This window comes from Aptenodytes patagonicus, chromosome Z (genome assembly GCF_965638725.1).
Source record: "Aptenodytes patagonicus chromosome Z, bAptPat1.pri.cur, whole genome shotgun sequence".
NCBI classification, from domain to species: Eukaryota; Metazoa; Chordata; class Aves; order Sphenisciformes; family Spheniscidae; genus Aptenodytes; species Aptenodytes patagonicus.
The window spans coordinates 36,633,494-36,658,554 of NC_134982.1; the positions used below are offsets into that span (position 1 = coordinate 36,633,494).

At 41.0% G+C, this 25,061-nt stretch overlaps 1 protein-coding gene across 1 annotated transcript in view; it reads right to left on the reverse strand.

Moving 5' to 3' along the window:
* FREM1 (FRAS1 related extracellular matrix 1) overlaps positions 1-25,061 on the reverse strand; it is a 60,689-nt gene that overhangs the window by 32,548 nt on the left and 3,080 nt on the right. The window contains exons 2-20 of the mRNA XM_076362126.1: positions 22,995-23,089; positions 22,124-22,425; positions 21,417-21,613; positions 20,442-20,765; positions 18,555-18,663; positions 17,348-17,479; positions 14,371-14,715; positions 13,551-13,693; positions 12,768-12,964; positions 11,484-11,574; positions 10,273-10,440; positions 9,523-9,731; positions 8,602-8,695; positions 7,872-8,124; positions 5,833-6,030; positions 4,403-4,588; positions 3,260-3,456; positions 2,271-2,499; positions 507-651 (exon numbers count right to left, since the gene is read on the reverse strand). Coding sequence (XP_076218241.1) covers positions 507-651; positions 2,271-2,499; positions 3,260-3,456; positions 4,403-4,588; positions 5,833-6,030; positions 7,872-8,124; positions 8,602-8,695; positions 9,523-9,731; positions 10,273-10,440; positions 11,484-11,574; positions 12,768-12,964; positions 13,551-13,693; positions 14,371-14,715; positions 17,348-17,479; positions 18,555-18,663; positions 20,442-20,765; positions 21,417-21,613; positions 22,124-22,425; positions 22,995-23,089 — 3,614 coding nt within the window. The remainder of the gene's footprint in view (positions 1-506; positions 652-2,270; positions 2,500-3,259; positions 3,457-4,402; positions 4,589-5,832; positions 6,031-7,871; positions 8,125-8,601; positions 8,696-9,522; positions 9,732-10,272; positions 10,441-11,483; positions 11,575-12,767; positions 12,965-13,550; positions 13,694-14,370; positions 14,716-17,347; positions 17,480-18,554; positions 18,664-20,441; positions 20,766-21,416; positions 21,614-22,123; positions 22,426-22,994; positions 23,090-25,061) is intronic.

A 25,061-nucleotide genomic window follows, 5' to 3' on the forward strand; every position in this document is an offset into this window, starting at 1 on the left:
TCATTAAGCTGAAAGGCTTTCCCCCATGAGGCAAGGAGGCATCAACTTTGTGGATTCCCTCATGCCAAAATCCAGAGCTTCTTTCACAGAGGTGTTTTAGACAGGCGGTTGCCCCAGGGAAGGGGAAAGCAAAGTAACTGCAGTCAATACCATGGTGGTCAGTGGCCAGCAGAGGTGTGCAAAGATCAGGGCTCTCTGCAAACATCTTGAAGTAAGTTGTGAAAGACAAAACAAGCATGTCGTGTGTCCCCGTTCCCCCCCTCCCCCCCCCGTTTTTTTCTCTATTCTTTTAATATTGAGCAACATTAAAGCATGCCCTTCTTTCATTAAAAATATTGTTGTTAAACAGGCTGATAGAGACCCACATGGAAACATCTGTATTGACATTAATCTGTGACTAGCTGTGGCATCCTCTCCCCATCAGTCATTGATTTGCTGTTTTGATCACTTTTGGATCATTTTGTCTGAACTCATCCCTCTGTCAGAGACAGGAACATGTGGCTTACTTGCTCAGCACTGGTTTCTCGTCATTAACTGGAATGACCTTTACTGAAATGGTTCTGAGGACTTTATGTTTCCCATCTGATAGCTGGATTTTAAAGCTGTCAGTGAGGTTTTCCGAATTGTCATGCATGTACAACAGCTTCATTCCTATGCAGGGGGCAGGGGGAAGAAAAAAAAAGGGGGGGGTGGTGGAGAGAGAGAAATGGAAAGAACAAATAAATCTGACTTCTGCAAAATCTCTCACATCATTTTACTCTGCTTCTGTCACCCTTCTTCCACCTCCCCTCCCCGTATGCCCTGGTCACAGCAAGCTTGTTTCATCTACCAGAACATGAGCTTGGTGAGCCACTGCTGTTCATTAATCTAACAACATACTATTGACTCAAAGACACCAGCCTGACCTGAGTACGGAGTGACTCCCTTCACAAAAGGGTCTCTGTCAGTCTGAAAAAGGCACATTTCTTCTCCTCTCCTCATTCCAATTCATTTTAACAGGGACCATAGAAAGGGTGACACTATCAGGCAACACTTTTCCGTGCCTTAAATAATCCTCAGGCAGCTTTAAACAAGGCTTGGGAAGGACAGCTGGCCTTGTGGCTATGACCATGGACAATCAGAAGATCTGGGCTGGAGGTGGCTTGGTCACCGTTGTGGACAGGAAAAGAGAAAAGCCAAGCAATTGGAAAAGAGTCAAAAATAGGACTTGGGAAGGCTGAGGAATTTGGGGTGGGGACATGATATTTCTGAAGGTTCATATTAGACAGGCAGAGAGAAGAAAAATCTTTCTGTGGGTTTTGAGGGCTGAACTGCAGGATTGAATTCATATCCCTCTTTATATTGATAGATCCCATATTTCACTAAATGGCCACAGTCTGGAAGAATCCACCGTATTCTTGGCAGTGTTAAATACACTTTTTGATTACATGTACTTGAAAGAGCTTTGCTGATTCAAAGCAGGTTAACTGATCATGCTAAGCTATAGAGCCCCAGTTCATACCTTTATCATTAGGCATATGAAGGTATGATGAAGATATGTGTTGCGGCCTTTCAATATATAAAGGAGGCTTATAGGAAAGGTGGAGAGAGACTTTTTACCAATGCCTGTAGTGACAGGACAAGGGGCAAGGGTTTTAAACTGAAAGAGGGTAGGTTTAGATTGGACATAAGGAAAAAATATTTTACAGTAAGGGTGGTGAGACGCTGGAACAGGTTGCCCAGAGAAGCTGCGGATGCCCCATCCCTGGAAGTGTACAACATCAGGTTGGATGGGGCTTTGAGCAACCTGATGTAGGGAAAGATATCCCTGCCCATGGCAGGGGAGTTAGACTAGATGATCCTTAAAGTTCCCTTCCAACCCAAACTGTTCTATGATTCTATGATTCTGCGATCATTTAGAGCAATATTTAACCCTATGATCAGTTAACATGTTTTTAAATCAGTGTCTTTGTCTCTGTTCTAGGTGCTATCAAACTTTTTGAAATCTGTTTGCTGTTATATTACAATATTCCCTCTATTTTTTCAGGGCAGATGGCCTCCCTAGTCAAATTACTACCCTTTCAGACAGGTAGGCCTCTCAGAGTGATTCTATTGACAGTTCCTAAAATCAATAGACAACATTAGCATTAAATATGTTAACTTCTATTCCTAAACATTGTCTTGGAAATACACATAAGGCAGGTGAATAAATAAGTGGTGAAGGTTCTTACTGTGCCACCTTGCCTCATTAAAGGAATGAAAGACCAATGTCAGAAGAATGCTGCACCTACCATTCTTCAGTAGCTCCATGGAAAAGTCATGAACAAGCAACCCATGGCTGTGGTGGTTGTGGTTAATTAACTGTTTATAGTGTAGAATATCATTACCATGAACTCCATTAATAAGGAACCCATACCAGGGCCTCTGCACAACCCCAAATACCAAATGATCTTGAGGTACATCCAGATCAACCGCATTGATAACAGAGAGATCCAGCTCTTTCATCTCCCCCTCTTGAACCTGAACATGAAAGAAAAAAATGTCCAATTCTTTTACATAAAAAGAAATTACAGAATTTTAGCATAGTTTCCTAAGTAGGGTATTTTTGTGTATGAGTCTATCTCTTTGTTTCTTCCACCCCTTTCCCAGTAGCTGTTGAACCAGCTACTGATTTCAACCAGTTTAAGAGACATAGAGTAGTAAATGGTTAATGATGAAAAGAGAAGGTGAGATAAGGAGTTCGCATCTGCCCCAATTAATAGAAAGTTAATAGTTAAGTAAGCAAACTTCGTATTAAGTGCTAGGGAATGCACAGAGGAGAAAGCCTTTAAATAGATAAATATGTATAAAAATATGGATGCATATAAATTCATACACATACATGCACTTTCTACTTTACAGTAAGATAAGCTTACACTGCCCTAGCATGGTAGTCACAGAATTATTATTTATATTAAAAGCAGTCTTCAGAGGGGAGAGGCTATGCCAGGAACATAAAAAAAAACCTCTTCAAAAAAATTATAAAAGCTCTTGAGAAACCAGAAGAAGCATAAAGATCCTTCTGCTTTCTCAATGACTTATTTGTTTAAAGGTTTTGAACAAGATTGTTAAAGATTGTTTACGTGGGATTTAACTGGGCTGTTATGTGAACTAGGCTGAACGACACAAAGTAAGGGAAAGATGCAGAGGAACAGCTGTCAGAGCAATGTTCCTATTTATATTAAAAAGTGTTTTCTGGTATAAAATAATTCCATGACAGGTATTTTGATTCTTTCCTTACGGTAATATTCCTTGCTATGAATTCTGGGACTTCATCATTGGTTGGGTTGATCAGCACGAAAAATGGAGTCTCTGCCGAACGATGCAGCCCATCAGTGACATAAAGTACAAAGTGGTCTGCTGTTGGCTCCATTCGCATGTGCCTGGCTTGTACATAATTTATGTTCAGGGCTTTCAGGTGCTTCAGCTGAAATGAAGCTAGAGATTTTAAAGAAATTATGAGTTAGCACAATCTCGTCCTGCCTTCTGGTCTCACGTATCATAAAAAAATCTGAAACTATGTCTTTCTTCAAAGAACAAATAACTTGGATTTTATAAGTTCTCAGTCATTTTTTGGCTGAAAGAGTTACACTGCACATGTTACCACAGGACACATGCCCTTCCCCTGAAACAAAAATGCATCCTTCTGCTTCTTGTGGGACTGCGTAACTTCATACTTCTCAGTTCAGTCTGCAGAACTGAGCCCAAATAAAAAGACCCAAATAACAGGTAGGAAAAGATCTGGGATCTAAGTAATTACATTGATTGTTATTTGACTGACAGACCAGGAAAATGGGACCAAAAGGCTCAGTGCTTCTGGGCGTCCGACTGGAGACACCGGTAAAAGCTGGTAGCATTACAGATCGTGCCATAATCTGTTCTGCTGAGGATGAAACTGCCTTACAATGTTTAAAGGTAGACAAGGGAAGAGATCCAAGTCAACCACCACCTCCATCGCTTTTGTAACTTTGCGTTGGAAACTAACATGGGACCCAGGTTTTTCAAATTCTCTGCTACAGCATTTAATTGAGAGAAGTAGAGGTGAAGGGAAGTGCGGGAGCCTTGCATGGGAGAGTGAAGGGGGAGGCAGAGAGAGCAGATTAATGTCTCATATCACCAATTCTAATAGATTGCAGCTGGAATGCATAAAACAAGGATTGGCTTGTTTACTTCAAGTGCCAATTCTTTACATTTGCAGAGCTGCCGTCTCCCTTTGAACTCCTCCCACACAGTCCCACTGCTCTTCATTTGCCAGCACCTGCCTTCCTCAATAAGCCCGTATTAATGCACACACCTGCAGCTACTTAACCAGAGCCCACCTCACAGCCCTTCACAAGCCCTCTGTATTTCATCTGCTTGATTACCATACCTCGTTAAGACTTACCTATACTGATACCAATGTTGCTCTTCTCAAACCCAGGAGAAGGCAGTATATTTTCAATATAACCAAACTGGGGAGGAGAAACCAAGACAAACTCTAAGTCATCTGCAGTGGTGTCAGGGTCAGTGGCAAACAAGTGGTTGGTAGTAAGGGCTGCTGAGGAGCCCTCCTCCACCACAAACCTTGCACCTGCACACAAACAATATGACAAGCATTATTGCTTATTTATCTCATTTTACTGTTGTTTTTGGTAACAAGAATGGAAATAATAACTAAGGGCAAAAAGACAACAAATACTGAGTTACTGAGGGCTTTTGGTTTAGGGTTTTTTCCTCTGCTTACACCATCAACTCTACTTTTGCCATCATGTAAGTAGAGAGGAATGGGATCGTGAAATTTTTTTACTGGTAAGTTATTACGTATGGTTTATGTGCTGCTGAAAATCAGTTGTTATCTCTGTTTGTCAGAGCATTAACTACACAAGAGCTGTTACGAATTGCTCACAATGAACAATTTTTCATGCATCACTGCTTAATTTACGTGCTGGGACAATGCTTCATTTCCAGAATGTTACTTGGGTGAGAGCCTGCAAATTACAAAACTACTCATGCATATGCTTAAATATTCTCTGAGGTACAGAACATGTATGTGATGCTTACAAAAAAATGATACTGAAAAAGATAAGCATACAGAAAGCATACCTTTAACATGTATACTACAGACCTCATCCAAAGCCCAGGAAGTCAATGGAAATTTCACACATTGGGCTGTTGTTGGACTAAATGTACATTACTAACACTATTTCCATTGTAACTGAGTATTTCTGATCCTGAAGAGTACTAGTGAAAATGTGGCTTCACGTCTATTAATTTGATCCATTACATATATAGCCTAGATTTGTCTTTATTCACTAGCAGAATTAAATATAGGTAATAAAAGATTCCCTCCCTTCATAGAAGAGCTGGAGTCTAAATTTCTGTTGTATACTTTACGTGCAAAGGTAGATAGATATTTACATTTATGTTTTTGCATTGTATAAACCTGACAATTGTCTGGACCTAAGCTCAGTTCAGGGACAAGATATCGATCACTTTTGCTCAGACATAGCTTACATGTGCAGCAATGGACATGTATAGCTGCAGGGGAGCAGATCTGAGCACTCTTATCTCTAACCACATGATTTAAACATGCAGCTGAAGAGCCACAAGCAGTTATTCATACTTGCACCTGCAGCTGAATTTGGTGGTTACACTGTACTAGCAAAAGAAAAAAATATTGATGGAAATTCTGATCCAAAACTTTTGTATGCTGATCTCAGCTGACTCTTTCTGATACTAAAAACAAACAAAAAAACAGACAAACGCCCTGAGTCTTTAGCCATTACAGTACTGCATAGCCCACATTATAATGCTATAGTGAGAGGAAGCTTTCACCAGTTGCAATTGATGGAGGCTGGTTGTCCACTGGAAGTACAGTGATGTTAAGGTCATACACTGGAAATGGATCGTGAAGCGGAACTGGAGGAGGAAGAGGTCCATCATAACAGCAGTCTTTCACATCTAGGCCAGCCTCACCATCAGAGACAACGAAGGTTAAGATCTCAATGGAAGGAGTCAGGCCAATCTCCCCACCTGGAAAAAATGTTGCAGTTCAGAAGAAATGTTTTACCAAAACTTCATGAAGAATAATTTTGTTTCCTGCAAGGACAGTCTGCAGTATTCAAAGTCAGAAGAAAACAACAGCAAAATTACTAGAATTCTTCATTCTGGCTGGTGGGGGTGCTGTTTGGTTAGGGATTTGGTTTGTTGTTTGTAATTAATTTTAACCAGCTTACTTCTATTCTAGAATAAAAGGGTGTAGAAAAGTATATAACGAAGTTAGTATTACTAATAGTTATAATATTATTATTGCAATGTTATAATATTCTATTGTAATTGTAATAAAATGGCTCATAGTCCTCATGATTTTGTTCTTTGTGCACTAAGGCATGTGCAAAATGTACCTGTGTGCAGAAAAAGTTTTTTTCTGCATTCCTTCTCAAAGAATGTAGGAAAAGATCTTTCTTTTATTTATGTACTCTCTGTATGACAAGTGGTAATACCCATGCTCTTCCAGAAGAAAACATTTTTGCATGCCAAGAAATGCATGTATTCATATATGCCTCTTATCCCTACAAAATGGACTATAACAAGGGCTGTGCTTTGTTACTATACTGTATATTACACCTATATGTAATCACATTCAAAATGTGGGCTGATACAGCACAGGACTGGGAACTGCCACCCCTTGCAAGAAGCACCTGTGGCTGAGTGTATTCCAGTTCTCAGCACTTCTGGTGGCCTGTGCCTTGCATTGCTGCAAGGTATTACTAATAAGCTGCCTGCAAAGGAAAGGCAGTGACTCCCACTCTCTCTTGTGATACCTACTGGCAGCACATTTAACGTGTAGAAATTTGGGAATGAAAAACCCAGGCACTGCACCCTTGAAGGTCAGCTTCTGCCCTTCATTGTGTTCTCTGCAAAACACTCTCATTGAAATAATGTTCCTGATATCTTGAGGATGCTGAAGAAAAGTTTGTTATGGGTGGCCATAATCAAGTACTTCCTTCTCTTCTGAAATACCAGCTGTTCATTTTAGACAGTGCCAAGCCTGAAAATATCACATATATTCTCCATGCTAGTACAAAATTACAGACTAATTACACAGAAAACGAGAGCCTTTGAAAAAAGAAGACTAAAGCTGTCATCAGAGATGTAGAAAAAAGAACCCCTTTAATGCTAATGAAAGGTCGAAATTAAGTAGGAAAGGGGGTTAACTGGCCCTTGGTTTCTGTGAGTAGTTAAAAAAAATTTGGATTTTAAAAGTAAAACCACAAAATAACATCTTTTTAGCACTGTGGTTCTCTTGAAGACAATCTGAACATTATTTATCTTGTGGTACAGAAAGACTATAAACTGTCCAAAAGTGGATATCCATCTAGATTGGAGAGGCAAGCAAGAGGTATCTCAGGTTGTTAGCAGTTTTCTATTAAAACTCAGCATCCTCATTTACAGCATTACATTATTTTGTCTAAACAAGAATATGGAAAAAGTTCAAAGTTGTTTTTTAATGTCATGAAACAAATAAAGAGACTCTATTTTGTACCTAATTTAATACTAATTTTACCAAAAAAGCCCAAGATATTTTATCAGCAACAGTGAAAGAGATCCTCCGGGATTACGATGCTTTCATGTACTTGTTCTAATATAATTTTCAGTTCAAACAGGGATTTGGAGAACACATTAAAACATTTGGTAGTTGTATATCATCAGCCCTCTTTCAAAGCCAGCTTACTTTTTTCCCTAGTCACAACACATGGTTTCTCAGCAGTTCCTGCTGAGCTTCTGCAAAGATTATATGGATTCAGGTTAAGATTTTCTGCCAAAAACTCTCTGACCACCTTCCAGTCTAATTCTGCCCTTAACTCACTTACTAGTGTGCTTATATGTGACTAAACCAGAGATGACATCAGCTTGGGAGAAACGATCCACAGCAATACCAGCTTTCCTCACTACCCCGTGGTAGGGCTGGCGAGCCAGCATAAACATCAGTTTCATGTCATCACTGTCTGCATCTGTGGCATAAATGTACTCCGAGGAGAGGACCACTTCTTCACCCTCCAGGCAGTGGAGCACAGGAACAAGGCCTGTTCGCATAACAGGTGGCTCATCATTCACAGGCAACACCTAATCAGAAAAATAATTTGAGATCTTTTATTTTTCCTTTCAGTGGAAACCCATTGTTTTAATACATTTCTTTCCAGCCCAAACTAGCAGTATGGTGTCAGCGTCAGAGTACATCGAGCTGTCTCTATCAACGAAATGAAACCAGCTGAATTAGAGTCACTCTTAAAATTCAAAGACAAAAGTAAACCAAACTAGATAATTATAGCTTGAGAAAGAAAATTCACTCCCCATATTTAAGTACAGAGAGAATAATTCCAGACAGAAGAACCCAAGCTAGAGCAAGCACAAATGCCTTTCAGCTAGTACAAGCCAAATCTCCTCTCAAATTTGTCACATAAACCTGAAAACTAGGGTCGAAATGGAAGCCTAACAAGTCCATTATCTTCTGATTTCCAAGGGAATGCGAAGACTTTCAGAAGTCAAGCTTTGCAGTCTTCTACACAGGCAATTGCTCTCAGAAATATGCAACACACTGACCTTGACCTGCAGGATGAACTCTACAAAGTGGATGCCATCTGTGGCTGCAAAGAGGACATCATCAGTGACAGTCTCAGAGCCATCATGCCGATACCTGTGAAAAAAAAAAGAGCTACACAGATTTCACACAGAAAAAGAAGCTGTGCTTTCTGGTCATGCCAGACAATGTGGATCCCCTCCAACATAAAAAGCCGATCCCTGTGCAAGGGTGTCCATCTAAGACTGCTGATTCCGGATCAGAGTGTCATCAGAGGGCTTGTGGGGTCTCCCACAAGAAGAAAACCCCCAAGATAAACCAGACATCAGCTGGGAAAATTGTTTCGCTGAGGCCTTGTCATCTATGTTCTGGCTGCTTGTGAGGTGTCTACCAACCACACATGTCCTTGCTGCAGTAGGTGCCCTCTTTGACTAACAGATGGAAACAGAGTCAGGGAACTCTAATTCTGCGTGCATGTAGAAAGTCGAGTCTTGTTCTTGCCACAAATAAAGTAGCAAAATTTTCATCTCTAGGTTAATCAGTGTTAATACAAGTTTTCTTGTAAACTAACCAAGTTTAATAAACACACAACTTCCTTAAAAGAAAAAAGCTGGCAACATTGCCTTCTTCACAGGAACTGCATGGCTGAATACAGAATTTGCCTCCTCATCTGCACGGGGCAGTGCTTTATAGAGAAACCTATCTACATCAAACATGGTCGCTAGCTCCCACTTCCTGGCCACACAACAGCTCAGTTTCCACAGTGACCATTGCAGTCCCGACTCTCAGCCAGCAATCTTGGCCTGGAGCAGCTCTGCCAGAGCTGTGCTATGGTGAGTATGGCTAGCTGTAGCCTCTGCACCTCGCACCACTTCACTGCAGGGCATTCACTCCGGCTGAGAGACTCAGCCACTGCAAGAGGAAAAGACATCCACTCTTCTAACCTGACTGCCAGGGTACGCAGGTCCCCACAGGAAAGCCTGTCACCTTCATTCATGGGAATGCCATCCAGCTCCACCACTCCGTGCTGAGGCTGTCTCTGCAGGAGGAGGAGGAGACGCTCCTGTTTCGTGTCCACGTCAGAGATGAGAATGTGTCCCTCTGTGACAGGGCTCAGGCCACCCTCTTCCACTCTCAAATGGCTTGTTAAAACCTGCATGGAAGAGAAATGCTGAACCCTCTTTTCTACTGCACCTCCAAACATACACCAAACAGGGCAGTTTCAATTTGCTCTGGTATGAGGACGTGTGACACCTTAAAAACCGAAATGCCAAAGGCTGTACTCTTTTCTGCTGCGTCAGGAAAACCTAAGGAATTTACTAATAGTAGGCCCTAATACGTGCAGCCCAGTCCTGATCCCATTCACGGAGGCTCCTGGCCTTCATAGGCAATAGGCAGCACAAAGAGGAGGGATGCAGTTTTGCTAACCAGAATGTGACATACGTATTTTTGTACAGCCACTCAGACTCTGAAGGTAGCCCTCAGCTTATTTCACACAAAAACTCACCCTGCACACTCACCAGACTTTGCCTTCCACTTCAGTCCCAATGCAGGCTACGTGCAAGACACTGAAACCCTGATCCCATGGAAGACTTATTTTTTTATTTCAGTCAGATCAGGACATCTCTCTGCATTTCTGTTTCTACCCAAAGCCATTTCCAAGTCCTTCCCTCTCACCTTCACCACCACCCTACCTCTGGGGCTTGATTGTCCACAGGAAGAATTGTAATATTGAAGCAGATCCCATACAAAGTGCCACCATGCTGATTGCTGACGGAAAAAATAAACTGGACTTGCTGAGGTTCAGGCCCGATGTCCTGCAGTGGTGGCATGTAGGCAACTTTCATATAGTTCACAGCATGCTGCAAAAAGAGAAGAGGGGTGCATGTAAGAAGAGATAATGGGAGTAGCCATAATTCAGGACATTAGGGACCTTTCTCATTGCCTGATTAGATGTTTTCCGAACTGTCAAAATTAATTCCAGAAACTTTGCACGTACTCTTTAGCTACTGGCAATACTTTGATCAAATGCATCTTTAGCTACAAATCAGGTGAGTACAGGTTCAAATTTCCAAACCTGCAGCAAAAAATACAGACACGGTTTATAAGTGGTAACAGAGGCAATGGCCTTACCTTCTTGATGGAGCCCTTTAAGAATGCTGGTCCCAGGGCCTTTTCTAACTGTGACTTTAAAATAAACAATTCATCAAAGCATAGCTTTTAATGTAACATCTCCCATGGCAGCTGAATTTGCCCTCACCAGTATGAATGAACTGCACACCCTGCCTCCCCAGGTGAGGGCAGGCCGGTGAGAGAGGCTAAAATAATCACCAAAATCTTGCATCCAGATCATATTAGGCATGTGATTAAGGATTTGGAGGCTCAGAGCTCTCTTTGTGGTACTGCAATGATCACCATTATGCAACCTTAACCATACAGCAGGATATAAAACAGGGCACTTTACTGATATTCGTAAGACATCTGTCAAACTACAGAAGCGTGAAAACTGAACAACAAAATCCTGAAAAAGGCCTGTTCCAGCCTGTACCATATCTATTGGTGGAGACACTGAGAAGAAGCAGGAAACTGTCAAGGCCTCATTTCCGCATCTTGTGTATTTTTTCCTTCCTCTTAACGTCATGCTGGAGCCAAATTCAGCCTGCCCTGAGCAACTGCAGCCCCTGCTGGTTTCAAAAGGCAAGTTGTGTTTACATGTTGCAGAACTGAAGTATGATGGAAATTTGTTTAAAAGCTGGAATTGAATTAGCAAAGTTTTGAGCTTCTTCAGCAGAGCTCATGATAGTACTGCTCCTCATTTTTCACGTCTTGTTTTCCTGTCAAAAAGAAGCTTGTAACTTTTTAAAATTGTTTAGAACTGGTTATGGTATAAGATAACATAACAAACCTGAGTAAATGACTGCAGTGCAAGAGCAGCAGGATCCTTGACCAGCTTGGGGATGGTGTCCACCATAAATAGCTTCCCAGCATCTGAGTGGCTGTACAAAAATACGTATGTCACATCCTGGTTAGCAATACTGAAGAACAGCAAAAACAAAAGTCACATAGCTCAATCTTGCATTTCAAATTAACTTCCCACTCCCAACTGCATTGAAAGGAAAGCCATTTTTCTTTCTTCTATCCTCGTTATTCATTTAAACATTATCACAGAAAACTGACCACAAGAAATGTTTTTCAGGATGGTCTCGAAAAATCATTGCATACTTTATAAGCAAGCTCTGGGTTTGCTGCAAGTGTGTCTCTGCACACCCCAGGTATCATTTACACCACCTGCAAGTCTAGTCCATCACATTCTTATTACTTACACACCTGCATTTATCTTTACATAGAAAAATAAATTATTTCTGGTTTTCATGCATCTTATAAACTCCTGAAATGAACCAGTTTCCAGCAAGCCAGCTTTCCAACAGCAGTAACCAGCAAACTGGATAACCATGTGGCTATTTGACTGAAGAGGGGAACAGCCTAAACAACCTTCTTCCCCAGCTGTGTACTGATCCTCTGTTGCTTGAGGTCAAAATTGAAAGTGTTGATCTTCAACTTAAACCGTACAATGGCTGGATTTTAAACTTTTCTATTTAGCAGACTGTTGCCCATGGTGTCACGAATTTACCAAATGGTAAAACAGCATCAGTGTCATGTAAACTGCTAGTACACCCATTCATCCCATACCCCTATTGCCCCTATAACCTGTTCTACCTGCATTCTGCTCCACAGGTTCCTGGTCCAGGACTGGGAGTCCTTCACAGTGCCATGGCAATAATACATATCCCAGAAAAAGCTGTAGCCCCTCATCTTCTCAGTCTGGGGCAGTCCCAGGTCAGCCCCACTCTAACAGTTAGGAGAGGGGCTGTGACTTGTGCTCAAGACTGTACAGGATCCCACAGGCCAGTGTAAAATGCAAGTCCAACAAAAGGAGAGAAAAAATTTTAGGTGCTTTCCTCCTTCTTATTTCTTGCTAAACTATGCTTTTTTTTTATTACTCTCTCTATTAGTCTGTTGCTTTCAGCTCTGGCTCACCCTTAATCATCAACAGGAGAACTGCACCCAGCTATTGTCACCTGCACTTTAAGCAAACAGATGAAGAACCTGAGACACAAGCACACTGCTGCCACTGAGGCTGCAGGTCATTGCCCTGTCCCACCTGAAAGGTATGGCAGGTCACACCTACCCGTGCGTGCAAGAGAAAAATGGGGAAGTGGTTATGGTGTATGTTAGTTCCCTGTCTTGCTCTTCCACATCTATGAAGTGGAGATGTTTCTTAGTCAGGTGAGCAATCTCAGTCTCCTTAACAGCCAGGTGACGGGTCGCTCCCGGGGCTTCTCTGGGTAGCTGATCGTCCACAGGGATAATGTGCACCATCATCACCTGAAATCAGGAAGACAGTAAAATCAGCAGCCATTCCTCTCAATAAGAGTGTCCAAGCAGCTGTTTACAAACATGCACATACAGAAGTAAGTGGATCACTGGAATATGAGATATAGGATGTGGCTGTCATGCCATATCATGAACACACGAGTAATGGAGTTACACAACAGTTAAATGCAAAGCCTATGAATCTTAGTGGTTTCCCTTTAAACTAATAGCAAAGTTAAATTCAGTATGTTGGACTCCTGGGTGAAATAAACAGTATCTTCTCAGTTGACTTCAGAAGGGCTGTTTAGTTTGTTTGTACTGTCTCCAAATCTAATTTGTTTTCAACATTTCATTTTACAGTGTAGGAAAAAGTCTTTGCAATGGACTTGTCTCTCTGCAACCAGGCAGAGAGAATTAGCCTATGGAAAGCAAGAACAAGAGCTAGCTCTGAAGAACATTGTTTGTGCTGATGAGCGTGGTGACGGCAAACAGAAAAGATCTATACCAGTTTGATTTGAAAGTCTGTCAGAAGGTGTAAAATCATCAGCCACTTGAAGGAAAAATGCAGGACTCTGCCAAAGATGCTTCATTTTCATACCTGTGTCTCTGAGAGATTGGGAGGGTCATGGCTATCACACAGCACAAACTCAAGGGAATCTTCAAATACTTCTCCTCCCAAATGATGATAATAAATTATTCCATTAAATAGATCCCTCTGAAGAAAACTGCTGACAGAATACCCTGTTGAATTGAAGGATATATCTTCTATTGAACAATGCATGATTTTAATAATTCATAAAAGTTATCCATTAGCTGTGCAAGTAACTGGTGAAGCATAATGTCCTCTTTCTCACCCTAACTAGGGCAGGCCCTTTGAAATGTTATCTCACTGTCTTCCACGTTTCCTGAAGATCATCCACTTCTTTTCTATGTCACTTAAAGATTACTCAAAAAAATGAAGCAACACAGCAAATGGGCCTAAAGCCCTGTTCAGACAACAAAAGAGAATTTACAGGACTAGCAGCCTCTTCAGCCTAGCACAGGAATTTCTACATTCAGTTAAATGGAAGGAGAGCTTTCTTGCTCTTTTAGCACCATTAGCATCATCTAATAGCTTTGAAATTGTCAGGGATCCTTGCAGATAAAATAACTCCTGACTAGCCCAACTTTTCTGGAGGAGAAAAGTACAGTAAGGAAATAGAATGGAAGAATTACGGGATAAATTGTGTTCACAGGTATAGTTATCCTGGTGCAGAGACCAACACTAATTAATGATGGGGATTTACACTATAATGAAAGAAGTCCAGATTTGCCATGATTTGTCCTGAGCCAAAGTAAATTGTCTTATTGTAACATTTAATGTAGTTGAAAAATCAGGGGACAAATAAAAGCATGCTATTGTGGATGTGTTTCATTACCTATAAAGTTTTGTCCTGGTTTCTTCATGATTTCTCCAGCCTGTGGTGCCTTGGTAATATTGAATAGTATGTAATCATCACTGGAATCCATGTCAGAAGCATGAAGCATGGAGCCCTGAATCAGGATCGTCTGTCCCTCATGAACTTCAATGACCACATTGCTGATAAGAAATGGAGGGCTGTCATCTTTAGGGAGGATATTGATTGGAAACTTATGGCGAATACTGTGGGGGCCATCAAAAATCCTAAATACCACAAAGTCCTTAGTAGAATCACTGTCATCATGATGGTAGTGAACAACTCCAGCCTGAATGTCAGAGACTGTGAACATGAATCCTTTCCCTCCTGTCAAAACAGTGGAAGAATACGCATCAAAGACATGCAGTTCAGCCTGGAGGAGAATCCTTCCACCAATAAGAATGTTATTAACGGGGAGAGAAGGAGAATGCATTTCTAACTAGAAAAATCAAACATAACTTTACCTACTGGAAACAAGTTTGTAAAAGTTGGAATAGTTAATAAAAATGCAGAATTTGCATCTGTGGTAGCAGAGAAAATCCTCCAAATGTCCATTGCACTAAAAGACAACTAGAGATATCAAGGACTTTTAACTGCGACTGCTTCCACTTTAATTTCAACTTCTGCTTTCTTACCAGAACATTTTACAGGTATTTTAAGCATCAAAGAGAATATGCTTTATAATTACAGCTCAGCATTTCATTGCAAGTAAAAAATAACAAGTGGGTCTTTTTTTTTCTGCATATTGAGGTTACTGTCTATAATAAGACAATTTTACAACTCTGCTTCACTAGACATGTTATGCACACACACAAATATTCAGGCAGGTTAAAGGTTTCAACAACTGCAAGCTGGTGCTGGAAGAGATGATATCCCCAGGGCCTCCAAGGAAAATATTTTTGTGCCCTCCATGCTGTGTAACATCAGCAGAGACACACACCCAATCCCTTCGCTCCTTACTTCAAGAGAATTATGGACAAACTTTAGGATGGAGAAATAACTGCCTCACCACCAAACAAAAACCTGTTAAAGGTGACAGAAGGCAGGAAACAACACCATACCTACCTCCTTCTTTCAGGGCTTTCCTTTAGCTCTAGGACTGGCATTACCAAACCCAACAAAAAAGCATTCAAAACATTGGGTGGATTCACTGTTCCCTGCAGTTAATTGGAATCCCTCCACTGATTCAGTAGGCAGTGGCTCAGACCATTTGCCAGCAGCATTAGAGCATCTGGAGGGCTAAACCCGAGCTTTCCTTTAAAGTTGGAACATCAGTTGGTGCTTGCTAAACAAAAAAGACAATTGCCAAAAATTGTGGTGATGGTTTCCTTTGCACGTGCTTATGCAGACACATAAAAGGGAATAAGGCACGGCCACTGGAGAAGAAATATCCACCCCTGGCTGGCCTACGAGAGGCTGAGAGACCCCAGGGGGCTGCATGCAAGGATGGGACTGCCACCACGAGATGTGACCTGGGCTCTGTATGCACCTGCAGGCACAGCTGGTCCGCTGCTCCACAGCCTGCAGCCCACTCCTTGTCTGGCTGCACAGCCCTCCGTAACACCATTTCTGGGGCTGAGCCTATCTAACACTGCTGACGCCACAGAGTTTGTTTGTAGTATTACAGGAGGATGATCTTGGTGAAGTCCTTGGCAGTAGTTTCCTGAGATGAAACAGACTTCTGAATAGTTTCTGTTTTCACTAAATTCCAAATACCACTTTCCCTTTTTCTTTAAATACTTGCGTTATGTCTCTAGGTGATGCATTTTGCATAAATATATTTAACTATCAAAAAATCCAGCACTGATAGTGGCAGCATCTTTCCACCATGCCAACAGCAGAGTGACTTTTTTTACCTAACCATTTTCCCAAAGAGAGCAGCACTGTGCTGACTCATGAGATTCCAAAGCAAAATTAGTAATATTGACAATGCAGAAGGCTAACAAATTAGAAGTCTAATTTAATTGCCACTTTTTGAAATAAACCTTAAAGCTGCCAGCAAATAACAACCATATCCAAATGTTGTCTGTATTTTCCAACAAATCAAAATCACTCGGCATTCTTTAGCATCTTCAAGCAAAAATGTAAGTAGTGAAATATAGTGACTGCATTTTGCCTAGGTCATGCCAGCTCAATGAAAGCATAGCTGATTTCTTTAAAATTTCAGCTTTGGGATGTAAATGTATGTTAAGAAAGTAAAAGTTGCAATACCAAATTTTTCAGTACTCTTGTTTTAATCCCCATGTCTAACGTGGATGTAGCAGGGGAAGCCAGGGCAAGAGGGCAGAGCCAGGCTGGGTCACGGCTTCTGCCCATTAGTGTGCAGCCATGCCTGCTTCCCTCGGTGTGAGTCTTGCTCTTCGCACCGGAGGGGAAACCTGCAGAAGATGCATTCTCATGCCCTGGGTTTTCTTGTTTCCTTTGAGTGACACAGAGCAATATACGGGTATTCTGGCGTTTCTCTTTTTTTTGCAGTGGCATCGCAGCACTGTCTTTCGGGGAGTTACCCATCCTCATTTAGCCTTGGTGAGACAGGGCAGCATCAGGTCTGCTGCACGCCGTTGCTAGCTGCATTAGCTCACTTGGGCTGAATTCACCTCCAGTGGAGAAACTAAGAACCAATTTCATTTTCAAATGAAAGTGGTGTGTAGGCAAAATGCCAGACTTACAAGTCTCTCCCCTTTAAGGATATGGACAGCATAAACACACTATTTGCAAAAGTGTCTAAGCTATGCAACTGACTTTCTTTATGAGCTTGTAGATTTTTTGATTGCTTACTATGCATCCAGGTATTTTCTTTCACACCTTCATTCCCTTGTAAGCCTGTCTCTTATGCTGGCAGCCCTCAGCAGGGACCGACATACGACAGACTCTATAAACACCTTATTGACTGTCACATTATTGTAGCCAGTTGTCACTAGAGACCATAGTTCTAGGCCCTCAAGTTGAAACGATTTACCTCTCACTGTGAGCCGCCCATGCTGTAAGCCGTCAACGGTGACCAAGCGAACATTTTGGATGTCATCGTTGTCTACAATTTGGAAGTGTTGCCATGTGATCGGTCGGGATTGCCCTTCCAGGAGGTTGAGGCCTGCAAAGAGCAGAGCATTATTTCACCAAAGCGTCGGCAACATTCAAGGCTGTCAGCATCTAATCTTTATGAAGGTTTTTGCAGTCAGGAAAAAAAGCATGTTTAATTCCACCTACATACGTACCTGTGACAGACATTTCAAGGCCAGCTTAAACGCTCGAGATCAACTTTTATTCTGACATTGCCTTAGTCAACTGTCTTTAAGGAATTTTTTCAGAGAAATAACATATTCTGGTTCAAAATGATAGACTAGCTAGGCACATTTCTGGACATTTGCACAAACTGGAGCATTGCACTTGCAATCTCACAATGTCTGAAACTGGGCACTCAGCTTCCTTAGAGAGTCTGCATTTAAAAATATATATTGATCTTCATGACAGAGGGCAGTATCTCCTCTTTTTACTCAGACAGCCGTTTCAGGTGGGGTTTCTCTGGGAGACATGAGGCCTCCGCTCAGATCCTTCCCTTTTCTACTGCTCTTTCTCTGGTGTTAACTTCAAGACTTGTTTGATCTTATACCTTTGCCTTTTGATGATTAAATATCAATGTACATTTCACTTTAGATGGGAGAGCCTGTCCCCTCTCCAGTGCAGGCATTATAAATCTGTTTGAATTAGCCTTAACCCTGTAAGGTTTCCAGGCTTCAAATGGCTGGCGGTGTATCAGGACCTCTTTTTCTAGTTGTTCCGTTTTTGCAGACTTCCACTTTAAACGATACCAACAAGCCTTGGTCTTTCCCACAGACTAGCCTACTACTATTCCATCACATATTTGTCTTTATTATTTATACTATTTTATGTCCAGTTCGTTCTTGAAGAAAATGCTATATACAGAAATCCTGATTTTCCTGTAACTCCCTTTTTTCTTTTTCGTTCCAGTTAAAACTTAAGATTTTTTTCAAGTAGTTGTAACATGTTCCCCCCAAAATGGATAAAGGGAAAAACAGATTTACACTCCCTCAGTTTAATGATCCTTAAACTCTAGGTGTAAATCTGAATTTTAGAGCTTTGTCAAATATCTGTGTCGAAGTGTTATAAATTCTGTAGCAAAATAAACTGAGGAAAAGAGATCTCACCTGTATTCCATGAAACCCGAGGAGCATTTGTATCTGTTGTTCTGATAGAAAGATGCACAGTGATCGGTGAACTCCTTTCAAAGTAGAAGTCATGAACCTCAAACTCCACCTGTTGTGAAAACAAACTATTTACTGAAAAAAACCAGCCTGAAAACCAGCTGTACCTCAAAACACATATAGTGTGTTCTTACCTGAGAGAGCTTAAAGTCTTCTAATAATATGTTGACAAATGAAACTTGATTTAGCCTCTAAAAAGAGCTTTTGAGGTTCTGCACTAAATTAAGTATCTGCCTTTTGTGCTCTTCGCAGTGAATGCTGGGAAAGCTAGTTGGGAATGTGTGGAAATCAATGAGAAAGATAAGTATTTTCACTGTTGTTTGGGGTACAATTAACACAGCGATCAACATAGGGCTTTTTTAATAGTAGTAATAATAAGAGGGGGAAGGGGCACTTCCCACTCTTTTAACATATGTAAGACCAAAAAAGTTATGCAAGAAAAGATATGGACTGGCACAGAAAAAATAGTAAAAAAAAAAGAAAATGTCAAACTCCTGAATTGTGAAACTCTTGAATTGTCAAATTCTTGAACCTGTGATCAAACAATGCTGAAAACAGAACAAAGATGCACTTAAGGAGCAGACGGTTTGGTAGGATGACTGATCCTCATACTAAGGAAACAGAAAGAAAGAGGGTTCCTGTGACAGCCAAGGTTAAAAAAAGACAATCCTTGTCAGCATCAGGTGCCAAAGTTCCTGTTACTGTTCCTCTGCTTTCCAGGCCACCCTTTCTCCAGCTTACCTTGCTCTGATTTTCCGTCCCTTCAGTTTCATTACTTTAGTACCAACCATTTTGTTTTGTTTGGGTTATTTCTTAACTATCTTATCAGATAGTTATTTTATAACTATCAGCATATTTATATACTCCTTTACCTCATCTCTCTTCCTCTTATATCTCCTTTTTAAGACTACTGCTTATTTCTCACAGTGCTGACACACTGCTGAATTACACAAAATATCTAGCAGTACTGGTAACTGAAAAAATAAAGTAACACTGTACCCAAAGTAGGAGGCATTCACTGACAGCACTCTGTGACAGATCTGGAGGGAAAAACATCGCTAGCAGCCGACATGGAAAAGGTGGAAGTGGTGCTCTGTTAGCTCCCATAAAACATAAATGTATTCCTGCAGCCTTGGTCTCATAGATCAGCACCGCTTATTTACTCGCTTACTCCAGACCCTGCAGATACCAGCCTGCTTTCATCATTTGCATCATGTTCTCTGTGTTAGTGACGTGCTTTTAATCCTCCCAGCAGGAACTGTTGAGTCCCTTTTTGTTATCCCTATACCACTATTGACGCATTAGGTAGGGTGCGAGATCAAATGGCAATCCTGACATTTAGCTGGTCCGTCTTTCATGGCTTTAAATATGTCACCTGTCCACAGGTCACAGGGATCAGTACTGTCACATTGAGATAAAAGCTATGTGGAAAAGGCACCACTGATCCTTCCAAAGGCCTTTGGTTAGATCTACAAGTAGTGTTATTCCCCTATTCCTGTCATAAAAAAATAAAAAATAAATTAAAAAAAAAAAAAAGAAGAACCAAAACAATCCTGTTTAGATATTCGTAGTCAGAGGGGATAAAAATCTTTCAGTGCAAAGAAATTTTTAAGTAGTGAGCAACAAATATCTGATTTGTGTTAGACAGTTAAGCTGATGAGTCATAGGAGAAAGTGGCAAAAGATTTTACCTCTGCTCCTGCATTGCATATGGTTAGAGAAACACCTTTTTTTTTTCTGAAAAATATCCATTACAAATGAATGCATTTATTTACAGCTTAGTGAATCTTAAGGAGATGAAAACCAGCAAATGCTCATACATTACACTTACCTCATAATTCCTCCTCTCTGTGTGGCTGTTATTTGGAGGCTGATAAGCAATGAGCATGTCACTGAGATCTTTCCACGTGAAGGAGCCAACAGCTTTTGTATGGTCAGATAGATGAGTGATGAAGCCCCGTGGAGGTGGCTTGGTAATGTTGAATACAAGCAGGGACTTTGGAGTTTCATTGTCTTCAGCATCAACGGTTGTGGTTGTAATGGGGGTTAAAATAAATTGATCTACTTCCAGGATGAACTTTGCCATCGGGGCAGCTTTGGGTATTTGATTGGGAATAGCACCTTTAATCTGAACAGGGAGCCATGCATATTCAGTCTACAACAGGAAAAAATGAGACAACTGAAAGGTCAAAGTGAAGCAAACAAATTCAATTTCCATTACCTTCACATAGCTAATTGGGGTACGTGTTAAAGCAATAATTATTTTGAAAAGAAAAATTGAAACATTTTAATAAGAAAATGCCTGAAGTAAATATTTAGACCTCATGAAAAAGTCTTCCAGGTTCACTAGTCTTATTTGTGTCCTTCATTTTGGGCTGAAACAACTTGCTTAATTTGATGTGAGTTTGATGAATAACTTTACCTGACAGAAACATGCATGAGTCATTAATTATTATTAACTGAATATGTTCACACAGCTCTTAATTTGTTAATTACTATATATGTCGAAGTCAGTGCAGTTCATGCTCTATAAAAAAGGTGGAATTATGCCAGAATTAATTTTGTTCTCAGGCTAAACTTCTTATGCCTGCCAGTAAACAACCACAGGTGTTTCTCTGTAGCCATAATGGTCTAAGCATAGAGGCATGGAGATAATGCATTTCATTTGCCCAGCTGGCAACATCGTAAGAACTGAACAAACTTTCAGGATTGCTGTCTCTCTTCAAATGTGAAAAGGAGCAACGAATTTAAATTTTTTGAAAACCAGGAAGACAATCAGACATTGTAAGGTTGCGTAAAAGTCTACCTTGTGCAGAGTTTTGCTTCTGCTGTCTGTGAGATCCAACCTCACAGGAATATAGTCGGTGTCAGGCGAGGGAGGGTCAAGGTGCTGATATCGAATCCCCATCCTCAGAAATTCTTCACAGCTCATTTTTGTGTTGTGAACGACTCCCAGTTCCAGCATGCAGCTCCCGTTTCTGCACTGCTGGCCCAGGCTGTGCTCTGTAACCCAACAGAAGCAATAGTGAAACAGTTACCAGAGCAGAAACCGCCATCGGAAGCCCATCCATATAGCTAAACTAACCCTGATAAAAAGCCAGTGTGATGAGAACTGGGACTCCTTTCCTGACTTAACTTTTCCTACAGGTTTTTGTTTTCATCTGACATCTTCCAACTCCAACCTCCCTTGGTCTCTTGGGTAGGTGCTGCCTCCAACAACTCCCTGTGCTGTTTCTACCGAGTCTTGGCACTCCCAAAGCTGTCACATTGGTCCGCATGTCTCGGAGCCAAAAACAGACTCCAATCAGGGGGGATTACTGACCCAGATCTGTGATCTATGTTGTGCCCCACACAAACTTCATGTCCCTTTCAGTTTCCATGATAGCTCAAGCTGTTCATTAAACTTCACATGACCCACTCTTACCCAGCACGTCTGAAGCAACCCACTGCTGCAGACTTAATCTGCTGGGTCTCTTTGAACTGGCTAATACAAACAACTAAAGCACATCATACTAGGGCCTGGGAAGAAGCTTTGTGGCTGATCTCCACGAAGCTGCTCTTGCTGCACTTCCCCGGTGATGAGCTGGCCATGAGCAGGCAGGTGGGTTTCTGAAGAGGCTATGGAAATGGTGCAATCCAGATTTATCTTCCTGTCATAGTCAAAAGCGAGGATGTTCTTGTCAATCACCCTGGATAGACCATAGTACTCAGGCACCTCCAGGGCACGGGAGCGCATTTTGATGATGTTACAGTCTGGCTCAAGTAACTGCACATGGAGGGTGAATGTTTCTACAAACGTTTCAGTTTCTGTAAACCTGCAGGTGGTAGAAGGAAATTAATTAATTATGCATCTTCACATCTTCTGGCACTCTGTGAGTTTGGCATTGGCCTCAGCTTCTAAATTTAATTACTTGGACCCCTTTCTCTCACGTGCCCTCCAACCCCAAAGAGACCATGAGGTGCCAGACACTGCTGCCCACCTCCTCATACTTGTAAAAAGGGTGTTTGTGTGAAGGAAGAGCTTACTCGCTGTGTTTATACAAGACTTTGTGTCCCTATCAGCAGGACAACACAGAACATACAGTAGTCTGAAAGTACTGTTGTCACTTTCAACAATAAAAAGAAAAATCACTGGTTTTCTGTCATAAACAAGCAATACATAATATTTATTAATACTAACAAACACATTATTTGAGCATATCTGAAATACATTTTGGCAAATGTTTCTGTAAGCAAATGGTCACTTGTTGACTAATGATGCTGCTACTGGGTCTAAGTAGTTACGGTATGTGCAGCTTTTACCGTGAAAAATGAACTGCTTGCTCTTCCTGAGGGCAGCTGTTCTCCTGGTAACAATAAAGTGTGATCTCGCACCGCTGCCTACCTGTACAGCCTAAGCATGACCGTGTCTTCATCTAAGATTGGACAGCCATTGTGGGTATATTTGACTTCATTAGGAAGGAAGTGACAGTCAAAAACCTATGAAGGAGAAAGAATAGACAAGTACAACACCGTCAAGGATGTTAACTTCGCGGCTTCTGTTCCACTTCTCTCTGACTGTCAGGAATGCATCAGACTAAGGAGATTTTTATTCTGTAGTTTATTTCTATGAATAGGTATTCACCTGTTCTGTGGTCTACCAGTGAGAGCCAGAGCAACCACTTTAATGTCAGGTTGCTGGCACTCTACAAGGGAATGGGCATGTAAAAGTGGTTGTTTCAGGCTGCCAAGTCCCTCTTCCAGCGCAACAAATAGTTTGAGTGCACGCTCTCTACCACTGCAGCCTGTGGACTTATGGATGCATTTGTATTCAGCAGAACTGCAGTGGAACTGAAAAGCCTGCAGTATAATATTAGATTTATTAGCTTTTAAAGTTGCTCGTGGCGATAGCTTGATTATACAGTAAATCCTGCTTTATGGCGACTACCATTGGACTACAAAAGTATGATCCTGTGAAATTTCTCTGTTGGAAACTTTGCTAGCTCAGATTTGTTATGTGTTTTTGGAACACTGACTTTGTACCAGTAACCTTTTACCAGATCAGATGTCATCTCTGTGCCATACAACACCCAGCCCCAATGTCAGTGTATTCCCACAGCATAAAAGCAAACAGAATTTCTATATTGTGTCCACCAGCTCATTCAAAAGAGACTAATTCTTATGATACACCTGATACAGGTCAAATTTGCAAAGATGGCTGGCCACAGTTTAACCATCTAAGACAGACACTTGTTCCAGGCTGACTGTTTAATGGTTTGTTAACTTGCAAAAGTAAGGCCATGAGGAAAATTCCTGACCCAAATGGAAAAAAGATTGCTTTGGAGAGTTGCGACACACCCGTTCTTTGGAGCAGGGATTCAGATTCTGCAGCATAGGATTTTCATGTCCTCACATATGCCAATTTGCAAGTCTGGTAAGTTACAATTCCCATGTAGCTATATTTCTTTATAGAGTTTAACAGCTGAAAGTTCCTAGCATTGATAAGACCACGTCTATGTTCTCCTTGTGATAACAGGGAACCCCTACGTAGCCTATGTGTAAATGGAGGATACTCATGTTTCATATCTACGGGGAGACAGGGCATATTCTTGTCAGCATGAAGGCAAAAGCTAAGCATTTCATTTCCTGAGTGTCTCACTGTGAAACTAAACGCGGTTTTGATTCAGTTTTTATGGGTAGAATTCACGCATGATTAGTTCTTCTACGGACTAAAGTAAAATCTGTTCAGCATTCACTAATAGACCTGATGAGGCCATAACTAATAAGGATTAATATACATATGTGGCTGACTGACGAACCACATCTTTTTGCAGAAAGAAGAGGTCATTTCTTATGACCAGTCATTTCTTAAAATACAGCAAAAAAATAATGAAAATGAAGTGGCTTGCCTGAATTACCTACATCTTCCCAACCACTTTGGAAGATGGTGAAATGGAAGGGGGATTTTAGTGAGGTTCTGAAATGTTGACTGGAAGTGCAGCGCATAGGGAAAGTCTTTGGATGCTCTGACTTTCAGTGTAAAAATAAAGTAATACTTTAATTCCTAAATTAGTTGTTAAAGCGTAGGTAACTGAAGTGCATCATGACCACTTCATGGATTTACAGTAAAGGATATAAGAACTAGTGACCTTAGTTTCTTTCTAACCAGTACACAGAATTAGAACTTTCATCTCTCTATAATGAAAAAATAATTAGAGTTTATCAGCTTTCATTATTACTGGCAGTGTCCACTTCTGCTGAAGTTATTCTCAGATGCTCAAGCTATGTGTTAATTGTTCTGTATTCCTAGTGATTTTAAAAATATATTGCCTGCTTTTAACTTTCATCAAGAAGCACATATTGTACATTTTTTTTTTTAAATGTAGTGAGTTAATTGATTATCAGATACATATACATGGACTTACCACTCTTCCTATTGACTAAAATAATCTTGGAATAATCTGTAATATAT